At 37.7% G+C, this 16,072-nt stretch overlaps 1 protein-coding gene across 1 annotated transcript; it reads left to right on the top strand.

The window, feature by feature from the left end:
• Positions 1 to 871: 871 nt before the first annotated feature.
• Positions 872 to 13,106, top strand: LOC121383149. The gene is made up of 6 exons (XM_041512977.1): positions 872 to 1,093; positions 4,506 to 5,099; positions 5,843 to 5,937; positions 9,156 to 9,365; positions 10,383 to 10,452; positions 11,079 to 13,106. The coding sequence occupies exons 1-6, from the start codon at positions 953 to 955 to the stop codon at positions 11,220 to 11,222; spliced, it is 1,254 nt and encodes a 417-aa protein (XP_041368911.1). The 5' UTR covers positions 872 to 952; the 3' UTR covers positions 11,223 to 13,106.
• Positions 13,107 to 16,072: the final 2,966 nt, after the last annotated feature.

Raw genomic sequence — 16,072 nt, 5'->3', positions numbered from 1 at the left:
CGTTTCAACACACCCAGGAAGTACAGCAATAGAAAGTGTGGCACCTCACATCTAATCTAGCTGCAAGAAAATGGGAGGTCACGTATCATATAAGAGATTTAATTTATGTTTTTAATAGCAACCGTCATTTTTGCTGAAAATTGCAGTTCCATTTTTGGGGGTACCCCGCATTAGTTTCAACCTCTGGTATATACTGCATAACAACTGTATAACAAATAAAAGTGTATTTATTTATTGTCAATGGATAATAGTATTTGCACAAATAGTCAATGTCACATATTACTACCAATCACACCCACAGCTGCTTTTACTCCGTAAATATTTGAGGTGCACGTCGAACTTTGACACGGTACTCTCTTCTTTGGTACTATGCAACCTTGTGGGGGTGAGAGCTTGAGGTTCCATTAGACCAAATCAATTCCTATTGCCGATAATGTTAACGTTTACTAATAAAACTGATATAAGCAGCGTTTCAACACACCCAGGAAGTACAGCAATAGAAAGTGTGGCACCTCACATCTAATCTAGCTGCAAGAAAATGGGGGGTCACGTATCATTTAAGAGATTTAATTTATGTTTTTAATAGCAACCGTCATTTTTGCTGAAAATTGCAGTTCCATTTTTGGGGGTACCCCGCATTAGTTTCAACCTCTGGTATATACTGCATAACAACTGTATAACAAATAAAAGTGTATTTATTTATTGTCAATGGATAGTAGTATTTGCACAAATAGTCAATGTCACATATTACTACCAATCACACCCACAGCTGCTTTTACTCCGTAAATATTCGGTGCACGTCGAACTTTGTAACGGTACTCTCTTCTTTGGTACTATGCAAAGTAGGGGTGTGTATTTTAGATCAAAAGTACTTCCGGTTAATTAGCGGTTGTGGGGTGAGAGCTTGAGGGGGAACTGTCATTTGTGAGACAACTCTATTTTCTAAGGAATCATGGCATTGCACGTTCGCATTTCGAATAATAATTTGTTGAGATTGCTGAAATTACGATTGATGCCGTATGCAGCGCAAGTTCACGGCGAGCACAATCTTGACAAGAACTGTCAGCGTTTGTCAAGTGAAGATCTGACCGAGGTATGTTAAACATGTTAAGCAGGTGCACCATGCACTTTCCACACTATTTTTGTGGGGTTTTTTTTTAATTTTCAAATTATTTATTCAGTGCAACGAATGAAACTAACCTATATGTAATACTTAATGTCCCCTCTCCCCCGTACCCCCTCGCCAATAAAAAAAAATAGATGTAGCTCAATCATCAATGGCCTGAATAATTCAAGGTGAACCCAAAACTGTCATTTCTCGAAGTCCGGTTTGCTCTCCCCCTCCCCCATTCATGGTCTCTCCTGTCAGTAAGAGTTCAGCTTCCCCACACCCAGATTTATACATTTAGCTCTCACAAAATGCCATCAGTCACACCTTATGTACGGCAATGATCCCCGCCGCAATGTAGCGTTGACATCAACAAGGTCTTCTGAGGCATAGGTGAAAGTTTCTGTAACAATACTGTAACTAGTCATGCTCCTGACCTACGTCAGATTTATATTTCAGTGACGGCAATTGCCATCAGTGCCGTTATTACGTTTGACCCATGTAAATATACTTTATTGTGTCATAATATGTTTTGCTACTTTGTGGAAAAATTCCTACTTGTGCCCATATCAACTGTTAACAGTAGTTATGGTGCAGTTGTAGAAACTATATAAATAATTCAGCCTAATAGACTTTTACATTGGAGTTGAGCTCTCGATCTGGCATTGATATGTGAATTGGCGGTGGGTAATAGATTGTTTAGCCCTTATGACCAATTCGCCAGAGTTGATTTATCCTGGGTCAAGTTACCTCTATGTCGGGTCATTTTGCTCTAGTTTTATTTGGAGTTCTAGTCGAGCGATACGAAATCTTCGCATTAGATTTCGAACGACAGGAAGCACCAGCGACATGCTACGTCGTGGACGTCCGCATGTTACAACGCGTGGTCAAGACCGCTATACCATGAACACGCATTTGCGCAATCGATTCCAAACTGCCACTGCTACTGCTGCTAACACACCTGGACTTCATAATAACCGAATCAGTGGGCAAACTGTTCGTAATCGTCTGCGGGAGAACGGTTTACATGCACGACCTTACGTCGGATGCGTTTTAACGCAACGTCATCGTCTAAATCGTCTTAATTGGGCACGTGTACACACTCGTTGGATACGGCGACACTGGAATACCGTTCTTTTTTCGGATGAATCCAGATTTTCTTTACAACGTGGTGATGGGAGGGTACGCGTCTACCGTAGGATAATTGAATGCTATGCTGACTGTTGTGTTCTTGAACGAGATCGTTTCAGGGGTGGGGTTTGTGCCATTGCCCATGGTTATCGTTCACCACTAGTTGTCGTTGATGGCAATTTAAATGCTCAACGTTACCGCGATGACATTCTCGCTCATCATGTCATTCCTCTGTTCCATAACAACGCCAACATCTCGATATTTCAGCATGATAATGCCACCTCTCATACAGCTAGAGACACTGTAAATTTTCTTAGGACAAATAACATTGATTTCATTGATGACTGTCCCGCTAAAAGTCCTGATCTCAACCCCATCGAGCATGTCTGGGATAGTCTGGACAGACGATTGAGGCGTCGTCCCAACCCACCCGCTAACGTCAACAAACTTCGTCAAGCGCTCATTCAGGAATGGAACAATATTCCACAGGCAGAAATCAACACTTTAGTCAATTCTGTGCGCCTGCGATGCACTGCAGTGGTCAATTCAAGACGTGGTCATACCCGTTATTAAGTGGGTTTTTTTTTTTTAACCCCTACCACACTTGGTCAAAATTTCTCCCAGTTTCTGTTAACCTATGGCCATGATTTTTGCACCAAACGATGCATCATGGAACACTCTTTAAACGCATATATAACAATTATTCCCCCAGTTTGTTTTCATCAAGTTATGTTCAAGCAAAATTAGCGGAAGTTTCTTATTTTGTTCAGTATATATAGAAAGAAATAAGGGAACACATCGAATTGTAGACCAAATTTAATTCACTACTAGCATAGTAATGTCTGTATTTTATACCAAGTTGTAATGTGGGATTGAATGTCTGTAGTGTTGAATGAGCTGTCTATATGTTCCCAGTCAACTTCTGACAATATGAATTGATTTTTGATGCAGTCATTATTTCTTGTTGCTATCTGTGTGATCCTTTCTTTCTTTCCATCAGTATATATTATATATATGGTGAACGCCAAAAGAAACTATTTAAACCTTTTAAAATGCTATAATTTTCTAAAATAATTAGACAAATTCTTTAAATATGATCACCTAACAAAAGTTGCAATCAGTCAGGCTTTCATGGGCTGGACATAAAAAGCACAGGTACAATTAAATTAAAGTATGCAAAGTGGCTACTTCATACTGAATAGTAGCCACTGAAGAAACTTGAAAATCATATTGGATATTTAAGTGTTAAATGGCTAAGCTCAATCAAATTCAATGCAAAGACACTTCAGTTCATTTGGAGATTCAAATCAGTGTACACACAGTATGCAGAATGGTGAGACATAACCAACAACCCCATACCCTGCCTGCATTGCAAAACATTGTGGGACGTGAACAGCAAAACTTACTAGCAAATTTCATACAGCGACATCTAACAGTGGACAAATACATTATTATTTTAATTATTTTAAAGACACTTGACTCTCTCCATATACAATTTCCGACTGGGGATTACGATTCGTTAAGATTTGTTACCATTTGTTTTATTTTGAAAATGAAAAGAAATTTTGTAAAGTGGTTTGTTTGTTAATGAAATCTGATTTTATATTATCAATCTTAAGATTTTTTTTCTATTGCAAGAATTAATGTAAAAAAAATTGTAAGTGTATAGTTTTTTTTGGCATCCAGTATACAATTTGCATAGTAAAACCCCCCAAAAGTAAATGTTTTCAGCGCCAAGTAAGCTCTCTCTCCCTTTCCCCCCCCCCCCCCCCCACCCCCCCCCCCACACATCTCCACCTGATTCTCCTCTTCTGAATGTTTTCATGAGAGTATCATTTTTCTTCATCTAAATATATTGCAAAATGAGTTCAACTTGTTAAGGAGATTTATGTCACAAATATGTTTGATTGAAGATGGATTGTTTTCAAAGTTAAATGTTTGTTTTGTTTAACAACACCACTAGAGCACATTGATTAATTAATCATCGGTTATTGGATGTCAAACATTTGGTAATTCTGACACATAGTCATCAGAGGAAACACTACATTTTTCCTAATGCAGACAGGAAAGTGCGTACCACAGCCTTTGACCAGTTGTGGAACACTGGTTGGAACGAGAAAAACCCAATCAGTTGAATGGTTCCCCCGAGGTGGTTTGATCCAGCGATGCAAGCACCTCAAGCGAGCACTCAACCGACTGAGCTAAATCCCACCCTGATTGTTTTCAATGCTGTTTAAATTTTAACATATTTTTTTTCCATTTCCAGAGTGACATCTGCCATGGTGGAACACAGAATATATGTCACTTGCGAGACACTCACATGTACATGAGAAGCATGCATTTAAACTTCTCGGATAATACTGACATTGACAAGTGTTCGGAATACCGGTGCGTTAGACTTTCTGACTGTACTCCCACTCACAGCGGTCACTGTTGCCATGACGCCCATCACTGTGATTCTCAGATGCAGAAGAAGAATGCTGCTGTTTGGCCCATGTCTCTGCTTGATGTTCAGAAACTACTTTTCTCTTCAGAGTATCAGAAGATGGGTACTGCATGTGATATACTGGATGACATTTTCAAACCCATTCAACCCACTAGTGATGATATTTTCTATAACGAAGTTCTCAGGCGTGAATCGACAAACAGCGTTACAAGACATGACATTCACTATATTGGTGACGCGTTGTTGAGAAGAAGCAATAGTTATTCCGTGGGACTTGCCAGCTTTGAAGAAGGTGTTGTGTTTTGTGATGGCAGTGCTAGCAAAACCGATGAGTCTAAGACCAAGAAATCGGACAAAAGTCCTGGACCTTCTGAAGAACAGCTACGAGTTGTGCATGACTATTTTGTTAACTATGTAAGTTTTACTTTTATTACTTCTGATTAATACCAGTAAATATTATATATATGATTCTGTTATCATCATTTGCTTTGTTTCGCATAATATCATTTTGAAATTGTCTCAGTTTGTTCATGGTCATTAATTATGGTCAGGGTTTCTGCCAGAGGGTATGGGGGTTAAAATTACATACCCTAAAGTGTTGGAAGTTAATGGATATATTTTTATGGTATTTATATAGATTATAGTAAGAGAATTGAGCACTGTTTAAAATTTGTCAAAATTCATGGAATGCAGTGTTCACTTTTAAAACATTCTAACACGGAACCACTTTGTAGGTCACTTATGGCCTATTTTGTTTTTATTGTGTACCCTCAAATAATTTTTTGGCAAAAAGCATTATAGTGCATGTTATAAAAATCGAAATCATACTCCCTTTTTTATTTTTTTAGGTCTATTTAAAATATATTAACTTATTAAGTATTTTAAAATTTTAACTTATGGCCTATTTTGTTTTTATTACGTACCCTCAAATTATTTTCGACATAAAGCACTACAGTGTATGGCATAAAAGTCCAAATCATATTCTCTTTTTTCTTTTTTTAGGTCTATTTAAAGTATATTAAGTATTTTAAAATTTTAACTTCCCTAATTTCATCAGTGTAGTGGGTCATTTGGGGTTTTGTTGCAGCATGTTCACTGAGACACAGAATGAGAAAAAAAAGACTTAATGTGTTTTTTTGTTTTGTTTTTTTTTGCAGTTGCCACAGTTCTTTCGACTTAAGCTGGATTTTCGCTCCTGTCATAAAGACATCATTTTTGAGAACAATTATTGGGGAAAAAACAAAATTGTCCAGTATGTATTATTTTTGTATTATTCTCATTATCTTAATATAAAAAAAACTTTCCAATCTCTCCCACAATTTCAATCTGTTTCAACCCTGTCTGTCAGTTTTCTCCAACTCTGTCTTCTGAGCTGTTCACACCATCACCTACCTGTCTTAACATCCTCCACGGCTGCAGTAGTCTCTGTGTACTTCCCTATACTAACCTGGCATCCTCGTCCTTTGCCACTAATAAAGCTGGTTTAACCAACTGCACTAACTACCATCTGTAGTAGGGTAGTATAATAGGTGGTTACATGTGCCTCTTAACAATGCCAGAAGTAACTACTGAACACTCTCCAAATTGGTCAGACTAAGCCCACAGTTAAAAGCTGATGGGGAAATGGCACGGATAGCCACAAGGGACAAGCACATGTCGAAGTTGAATAGACAAGGACTGGGATGTGGAAGTGGACAGCGAAAGAAGTTGAAGATAGAAGGAGCCGCCAGATCGGGAAGAAATGAGATAGAAGTCAAATAAGAGAAGGAAAGGGGGCAGTGGGAATTTTTTTTAAAAAGAAGTCCCGTCCCCCCCCCCCCCCCCCCCCCCCCCCCCATGTCTAAAGTTAAAGTTTGTTTTGTTTAACAACACCTCTAGAGCACACTGATTTATTAATCATCGGAGATTGGATGTCAAACATTTTGTCATTTAGTCTTAGAGATGAAACGTGCCACATTTTGTAGTTTAGTGATAAAGCCTTTCCTTGAGGTATCATAGTTCTTAGGATTTACCCCACAGCTAGAGGACCAATGTTTTTTGTTTGGATTTTTGGGGGAGAGGCTTTGTACCATTCAGGGGGCGGGACGTAGCCCAGTGGTAAAGTGCACGCTTGATATGCGGTCGGTCTAGGATCGATCCCCATCAGTGGGCCCATCGGGCTATTTCTCATTCCAGCTAGTGCACCACGACTGGTATATTAAAGGTGGTGGTATGTGCTATCCTGTCTGTGGGATGGTGCATATAAAAGATCCCTTGCTACTAATGGAAAAATTTAGCGGGTTTCCTCTCTATGACTATGACAATGTTTGACATCCAGTAACCGATGATTAATAAATAAATGTGCTCTAGTGGTGTTGTTAAACAAAACAAACTTTTGTACCATTCAGCACCCTTAAGGTAGTATTAAACCAAATAACTTCCGGCTGGGTCAATGTTGGAGGTGCACCCAACTTTTGACAGAGAAGTGAACACCACAAGTCCTGTTATTGGTTATAAATATGAGTGTGTTGGTTGTAAAAAATAATAGTTTCATCTGGGTAAAAAACAAAAATGCAATTTTATTTCATCTAGTACCAATGTGTCAAGTAGCCTTGTGCTTGAAACATGTATGGGGTACCTGTGAAAAAAAGTACTCGAATTTTGTGCGGAACTAGGGTAGTCATAGACGCTACCCGTTATCTCAGAAATGAGCAGCTTGACCCCCAATTTTTTCTGATTCACTTTAAGTGTGAGGGGTGGTAGTATTTATATCCATGGCATTTATGTTGATTGATACGCAGCAGTTAGGAGTTTTAGCCACATATGTTACTATTGTCATCTATGGGATTTGATTTGGTAGTATACACCCTTAAATTATTATAGTGTATAATACTATCTGTCTGTGTGAAAGTACATATGAAAAATTCATTTCCTGTTTTGTATAAGTAACCTGTATGACATCAGGTATGTTTCTCGCTTTAGGCCTATAATGTTGCAATAACCACTGAATATCCAGTCTGAAATGTTCTGATGTGTTGCTAAACAGATGTTGTTTTTGTTTTTCTTCTGATGTTATTCCTAACTTCCTACATATATATTTATAGGGAGGGACCATAGCCCAGTGGTAAAGCACTCGCTCGATGAACGGTCAGTCTGGGATTGATCCCCGTCGGTGGGCCCATTGGGCAATTTCTCGTTCCAGCCAGTGCACCACGACTGGTATATCAAAGGCCGTGGTATATACTACCCTGTCTGTGGGATGGTGCATATAAAAGATCCGTTGCTGCTAATCAAAAAGAAGGTTTCTTCTCTCAATATTTGTGTGGTCCTTAACCATATGTCTAATGTCATTTAATCATAAATAAAATGTGTTGAGTGCGTTGTTAAATTTTTTAAAAAAGAAAAAGAAAAAAGTATATATTTATATTTACATTGATAATACAGTAAAACCTGCTCTAGCAGCCACTTGTGTTAAGAGGCCAAATGATTTGTATTTACCAAAATCATCTTATATGGTATAAAGCAACCACCTGCCTTTAAAAGGCCATTTTTAATACTCTAGTAATTGGTGGCTGCTTAACGCAGGTTGGACTGTATATTTGCTATTTGCATGCTTTATTTCTTTATATGTGGAACTACATTGTTTACTTGTGACTGTTCAGTCATCATTATCTTTTTTACATCTGGATGTATGTCTTCACAACACCTTGATAATCTACTGTTTGACATGTGGGTGTAGTCATTATTTACCAAGTCTCCAAAAACCTGTTTCATCATCAGATTACTTCCATGTATTTACCCTCAGTAACCTGAGTATATTTGTGTATTGATGTATTTAACTATGAAGTAATAGAAAAAGGTTCAGTTATTTATTCTTTGAAAAAAAAATTTGGTATGTATACATATTGTGATAGATGCCATGAGGGTAAATCAAAGTTTGTGAAGAAGGTGGCATATATGATCAAGAGGTGGCATGATGGTGCACTTTTTAAAAGAACGGTTCATAATTTATTTTTGATACAAATTACATATATTTTAGTGCAAATTTTTCATATTTTGTTTGGACAGGTGTTTTGTAATTTGATAAACTCTTTTTGTCAGGGTGAGACATAGCCCAGTGGTAAAGCGCTCGCTTGATGCGCGGTCGGTTTGGGATCGATCCCAGTCAGTGGTCCCATTGGGCTATTTCTCGTTTCAGCCAGTGCACCACGACTGGTACATCAAAAGCCGTGGTATGTGGTATCCTGTTTATGGGATGGTGCATATAAAAGATCCCATGCTGCTAATCGAAAAGAGTAGCCCATGAATTGGCGACAGCGGGTTTCCTCCCTCAATATCTGTGTGGTCCTTAACCATATGTCCGACGCCATATAACCGTAAATAAAATGTGTTGAGTGCGACATTAAATAAACCATTTTCTTCCTTCATTCCTCTTTTTGTCAGCTCTTAACCTGATTTAAGTGTGTTATTAAATGTGTTTGTTGTTTCCAGTGGCGTTACTGCTTATGCCAGTGAATTGAACAAGATACGCTTTCTGGCTCTGTTGAAGTACACCCGTGTCAACATGCATATTCTGAAGATCACAATACACACTGAGGACGGCACTGTCCGGGTGCGCTGGAGAATCAGTGGCATCCCACAGCTCCGAAGCCTTTTCATCGGGAGAAACCTCTTTTCAAAGGGAAAGGAAAATGACGATGTGTAAGCTTCATACTCTTTATTTGTTTTGCTAGACAAAGGTCGTGGTATGTGCTTTCCTGTCTGTGGGAAAGTGCATATCAAAGATCCCTTGCTGCATTAGAAAAAATGTAGCAGGTTTCCTCTGATGACTACGAGTCAGAATTACAAAATGTTTGACTTCCAATAGCCGATGATTAATTAATCAATGTGTTTTAGTGGTGTCGTTAAACAAAACAAACTTCATTTGTTTTGTTGCCATTTCTCATTCCAGCCAGTGCTGCACACCACGGTTGGTTTATCAAAGGTTGTGGTATGTGCTATCCTCTGTGTGGGATGGTGCATATAAAAGATCCCTTGCTACTAATGGAAAAATGTAGAGGTTTCCTCTCTAAGACTATATAATATGTCAAAATTACCAAATGTCATGGTATGTGCTGTCTTGTTTGTGGGAATATGCATATAAAAGATCCCCTGCTGCTAATGGTTTCCTCTGAGATTACATGTCAAAAATTGCCAGATGTTTGACATCCTTTTTAGCTTTAGTGGAGGATTGGGTAATGCTGGGTGGGGTGGGGATGATTTTATGTCATCATGATTGTTTGAACTGACAGGTTTAAGGGCTGTTCCAGAATTGACCATATGGGGTGGGGGTTGTATACCCACCACCCTACAAAATATTGTTTATTGATTTAAATGAAATACATGTATATGCAAAGAGAAAACAAATTGTTGCAGACCAACCAGGCATAAAGTAATAATTAGTATTTTATGGTGTTTCCCACCAGAATATATGTGAGATGCACATTGTGGCTGTTGTTTATTACAGTAACAGAGTTTATTGGCAGGGGATGCTTCTGTCTGTAATCAGCAAAAGATATTTGATGGAAACAAAGTTGAAATATCCCTGTTAGTCCTTTTTTGTTTTACACTTGTATCAAAGTTCATTTAATTTTTTTTTTATTATTGACCTTTGAAATTTGGCTTGCTCTATTTATTGTACAGTTACTTTAACTATTTAAATGTCTTTTCTGTTTGAAGGTGGCATGATGGTTTTTCTGTGTTTCATGTTGGAAAAGATGGTCTAATTCACAAACACCGGGTCGATCGTGTAAGTTATAGTCGTTACCTTGGAAACAATAGTTCAGATTGTATTACGGCCAAACAAAATATATATTCTGGTCTCTGGTCAGTGTGTATATCGATTTATACCCTCGCGCGTCAACTTTTTTCTCGTGGTATGATGTCGATTTTTGCCAGGCTCGTCTTGTAAAACCACATTTGGAGACAAAATGCCATTGCGCATGAACTAGGACGTGCATTCTGATTTCAATTTAAATATGCCCATTATTTCAGTATCAAATACATGTATACCAACCTTTTCTGTGCAGTCCATGCTTTAAAAAAAAAAAATTGGAAAAAAAAAAAAAGAAGAAGAAAAAAACTGCATTGCGCATCAATTCTGGAACTTTAGTCTGACCAGAGACTGGCTCCCCTTTTTTTATTTTTGCAGCACTAGTTTCTTATTAGTATCTATTGATCGTGTCAACATTTGGAACACCCTGGACAGATGTCATTAGGAAGATGTCACTTTTACAAAGTATTTTTGGCACTTTAGTTTTTCAGTAAAATTCTCTAGTGTTTTACAGACCATAAGGCCTATGGTATTAATTTAAGGACCATACTTCAGCTTTTTAAAGTTATATTAATTTAAGGGTTTTTTCTTACCATTTATAGGTGATGCCAGATGAAGAACGTCAAGTGAGCAAAGCAACTTCCTTTGCTACAAGGCTTGCAATCCTTTTAGGGTTGTCACCGAAACCAAGTCTGACCGACTTCTCTTCTCTCTTCATGAGAAAGCCAGCACTGACGGTCAAGTAGATAGATTGGTGTTTCCAGTAGTGTTGTGTGGACTATTTACACTTTCACGATCAAGTCATTAGTGTCTTCAGTACTGTCGAGTGTGTACTGTATTAACACCTTCACAGCTAAATACCCTACATACATGTTTTCAGTGCACATGTACTGTAGAATTTGTACTGTATTAACACCTTCACAGCTAAGTAATCTAGACACGTTTTCAGTGCTCGAGTATCGTACTGTAGAATTTGTACTGTATTAACACCTTCACAGCTAAGTAATCTAGACACATGTTTTCAGTGCTCGAGTATCGTACTGTAGAATTTGTACTGTATTAACACCTTCACAGCTAAGTAATCTAGACACATGTTTTCAGTGCTCGAGTATCATACTGTAGAATTTGTACTGTATGAACATCTTTACAGCTAAATAACCTAGACAAGTGGTATACTGCAGGTAAGTAAATAGTATATTCAATACGTAAGTACAGTCAAATGTGGGCTGTACTAACACTTTACTGCTACTTTGACCAAGGCTTTTTAGTATTTCTGTATAATAGGGTGTGTTAGCATTTTACTCAAGATGTAGGGGTTGGTATTAATATTCCACCAATGCCCCTTTAAGGGCTGGGGTGGGTAGGGGTGGGTATTTTTTTGTATTGGGACACTCAAGTGTCCCAGAAAGAAATTGTCATGTCCCCTGCCAAAGACCCACTGAGATGAGGGAGAGAACTAACAAATTTAGTAGAAGTGACTTCAAACCTAAAGTTCTTGGCCTTACTCCTTATCTGAATTTATCTTTGATAGATCTTGGAGCCCAATTTCAATTTCCCAAGCCAAACATGGGGATTCTTTTTCTTCTAAGAGATGATGAGGTGTAGTAATAAAGCAGGCCTCTAAGAATTGAAAATTTGCATAAACCATTTATGGGTTACGCCAAAACAAATTCAAACAATACTTGCGCGAACGAAACTATCGCCCTCGCAATTTTCAAAGGCCTGATAAAGAGAAACTAAAAACCATTTTTTCCTATACGTTTCTTTCCCTCACAAATTTGTTTTATTGCAATCTGGTTAAATCAATTTTATGAACTGAATCTAATTTGTTCTGTAGATTTTATTAAAACAAAATAGCTTTTTGCACATTTGCCATTCTTAATCAATTTTGTGAACTATATGTACAACATACAGTGTATATTATTAATAATGGGCATGTATTTGTGGTGCGATATTTTAAGTTTGCTAAATTGAGAGAAACAATGCTACTACAGGATCTTCCCATTTGGTTGAATTCCCATTGGTCAAGTAGTCAAGAATTATTAATCACCTGCCTTTTATTGGTAATATGACAGACACCTTGTATGCATAATATAAAGCATTTAATTAAACATTTAAAAAATATAACATTTTGATGAAATAATTTCAAATTGTTATGACTTCAAGTTTGCTTAAATGTTCTAAAATATTTTGAGATGCCAATTACTAGAACCTCGTTTACTACACGTTTGAATCTTATTTTAAGATTCTCATTTACTATCTCTGTGTTGACACATTACATTTAACGAAGCAAAACCATTTAGCATTAGGTAGCTAATGCCACGAGTAACCATTGTTTTGTTTTTTGTTGTTTTTAGTGTTTTTGTACTAATTTCATGTAGAGCAAATAGAAATTCAACCAAAAGAGAAGGAACCAACTGTAATATTCTCTAACTAAAAGTGTGATTTTTTGTATTTTTGTTTGAATATATTTTTGGAGTTCACAGGGTTAGTTAGTTAGTTTGTCCATTTTCTGCCTGACCTTTTTTGTAAACAGACAAAAGTGCTAACATTTATCTATTTATGTCCTTGAGCTAATATTTTGCATTTTATGAATGTGTCGTAAAATAAAGCAAAATCGTCAAAAAGCACATTTTGTTCATTTTGTTTTATTATTATAAAAACAAAGCTCGAAATTTGAAGGGAGCAGACATCAAATCCAACCCAAGTAGCTTTTGTTTTCCATCTTACTTTTTGCCACTATTCCAGATATATTAATATAATTTATTGCATGTATAAAAAGTTATACTTCAAGTTTAATTAGGAATCCGATTTTTTAAGACTAATTTCTAAAATTGCTTCTCACTTTTTAGCTTTGCTTCCACATTCCACAAAATGAATTTTGAGCTTTGTTATAAACAGCAGCACATGGAGAGTATAGCATGTAATGTCTTCCTATGTGTACACAATGGTGGGACACCCCAGTGGTAAAGCAGTCGGCCTGAGATCGATCCCAGTCAGTGGGGCTATTTCTGTTTCAGCTAGTGCACCACGACTGCTATATCCAAGGCCATGGTATATGCACATAAAAGATCCCTTGCGTATAGCATGTACGGTCTTCCTATGTGTACACAATGGTGGGACATCCCAGTGGTAAAGCGGTCGCTTGATCTGCGGTCTGTCTGGGATCGATCCCAGTCAGTGGGACTATTTCTGTTTCAGCTAGTGCACCACGACTGATATATCCAGATTCCAAGGCCATGGTATATGCACATAAAAGATCCCTTGCGTATAGCATGTACGGTCTTCCTATGTGTACACAATGGTGGGACACCCCAGTGGTAAAGCAGTCGGCCTGAGATCGATCCCAGTCAGTGGGGCTATTTCTGTTTCAGCTAGTGCACCACGACTGATATATCCAAGGCCATGGTATATGCACATAAAAGATCCCTTGCGTATAGCATGTAGTCTTCCTATGTGTACACAATGGTGGGACATCCCAGTGGCAAAGCGTTCGCTTGATGGGCAAATTGGATATGTACACAAGATACCATCTACTACCTCAACAAACGGGGTTGAAAATTAGCAGTCGCCCGGTTGCCCGTAGCGACATTTATTGGCTATGGGCGACTATGAATTTCACAAAGGTAGTCCATTGGGCAACCATTGATTTTAGAGTGGCGAATATGGTACAAGGTGAAAAAAAGTAAAAAAGTTTGTTTTATTTAACAACGCCACTAGAGCACATTGATTTTTTATCTTATCATCGGCTATTGGACGTCAAACATATGGTCATTCTGACACTGGTTTTAGAGGAAACCCGCTGTCGCCACATAGGCAACTCTTTTTACGACAGGCAGCAAGGGATCTTTTATTTGTGCTTCCCACAGGCAGGATAGCACTAACCATGGCCTTTGTTGAACCAGTTATGGATCACTGGTCGGTGCAAGTGGTTTACACCTACCCATTGAGCCTTGCGGAGCACTCACTCGGGGTTTGGAGTCGATTAAAAATCCCATGCCTCTACTGGGATCCGAACCCAGTACCTACCAGCCTGTAGACCGATGGCCTGCCACGACGCCACCGAGGCCGGTCCCAGGTGAAAAATTTAACGCACTGAAATTGAATTGAATGTGACAAAACACTGCTATTGTGCTGGTGCGAACTACAGATCTAGCAAAAGACAACAATATAGAACATGTTCTATATTTTGACAACGCCTGACTCAGCCTCAGCTTCTGAGATTTTGGTCCAAGGCTTTAAAACAATATAGCTCAAAACGTATTGCAAACACATCATGTCTTTTTTTTTTTTTTTGAAGTTGTCGAACTAATGGACTGGATATGCCATAATTATTTAGTAGACCTACTTTTTGACATTATTCAATGTATTAATCGTATTTAATTAGCTTACAGGTATATTATTCTGGGACAAAATCAAATTTTAACATGTACTTTTAACTCACACTAACAATGAAATGAAATAACGTTTTTGGGGGTAAAACATTTAGTGTAAATAAAAACAATATATATTTATAAAACTGCATAGGATAAATCCAACGTAATCTGAAGACAAAAACCGTAATACGAGATCAGGGCCATATCTCTACACAATGTAGTCGATTGGGTATTTGGCAAAATAGTGGATGATTCCATGAATCTTTATCTAATGCATCGTCTTTAGGATGACAGCCACTCCTAAGGAGATCCTTTACTGGAGAGATCTCCATATTGAACCACCTCTCACAGGTGCACAAAGAAGACTGTCATTCCCAGACTAATATACTAAAACCCACACAGTTCTACCTTTAGTCTCTTTGTATTGCATTATCGATTACTTTAGAGACAATGCAAGTGAAGCTGCATACCTTGGCTGTTGTAGCTTTTTTTTTGTATCCCTGTATTAAAAATTATATTTAATCTGTATCATTTAATGGTAACTTTTAAAGTAACTTTTATTTATACTGGACTATTTTTTTTTTTTCTCTCTTTAAATGTGATTTGGGTTGGTATGAGTTTAAAACTTAATAATATGTTTCTAATATGAATTTTAACTTTATTGGTTTTGAAGTTACATGCCAATTCATCGGTTTCCTTTCGACGCAAATAGACTATATACATGGTTATTATTATACATGGTTATTATTCAACAAAGAACATTTTGGCTGTGCAGTTAAATTGGAGGGGTAGTTGAATTTGAGAAGGGCCAGTAAGATTTTTCTTCAACTGGCCCTGCTGGAAACCATGGGTTTCATGTTAATTTTCAACCCTGAACAAATATATACCAAGGCTTGCCAGCAGTCCATGCCGGTATACAGGATAATATGAAAGTTGGTGCACATTCAAAGCATTTTCTGAATTTCTGACAGGCTGGCTGCTTTTCACTGCGAATATAATTCATTCATCAGCATTTTGGCAAAGCAATTGAGTCAAATATAGGAAATATAGGAAATGAATCTCAATACAGGAGTTTTATAGGATCTTATAAAAAATATAGGAGATCTGGGAGGCCTGAAGTATGCAACACACCACCATCCCATGTTGTTCCTACATGTAAGGTTTGATAATCCTGTATGCATCTCTATGTAAGATATGGTCCGGACAAGAAAAAGTTAACA

The sequence above is a fragment of the Gigantopelta aegis genome, chromosome 10, assembly GCF_016097555.1.
Source record: "Gigantopelta aegis isolate Gae_Host chromosome 10, Gae_host_genome, whole genome shotgun sequence".
In the NCBI taxonomy this organism is placed as follows: domain Eukaryota; kingdom Metazoa; phylum Mollusca; class Gastropoda; order Neomphalida; family Peltospiridae; genus Gigantopelta; species Gigantopelta aegis.
Note: the sequence above shows the minus strand (reverse complement) of the source record. Positions and strands in the feature narration are given on the sequence as shown.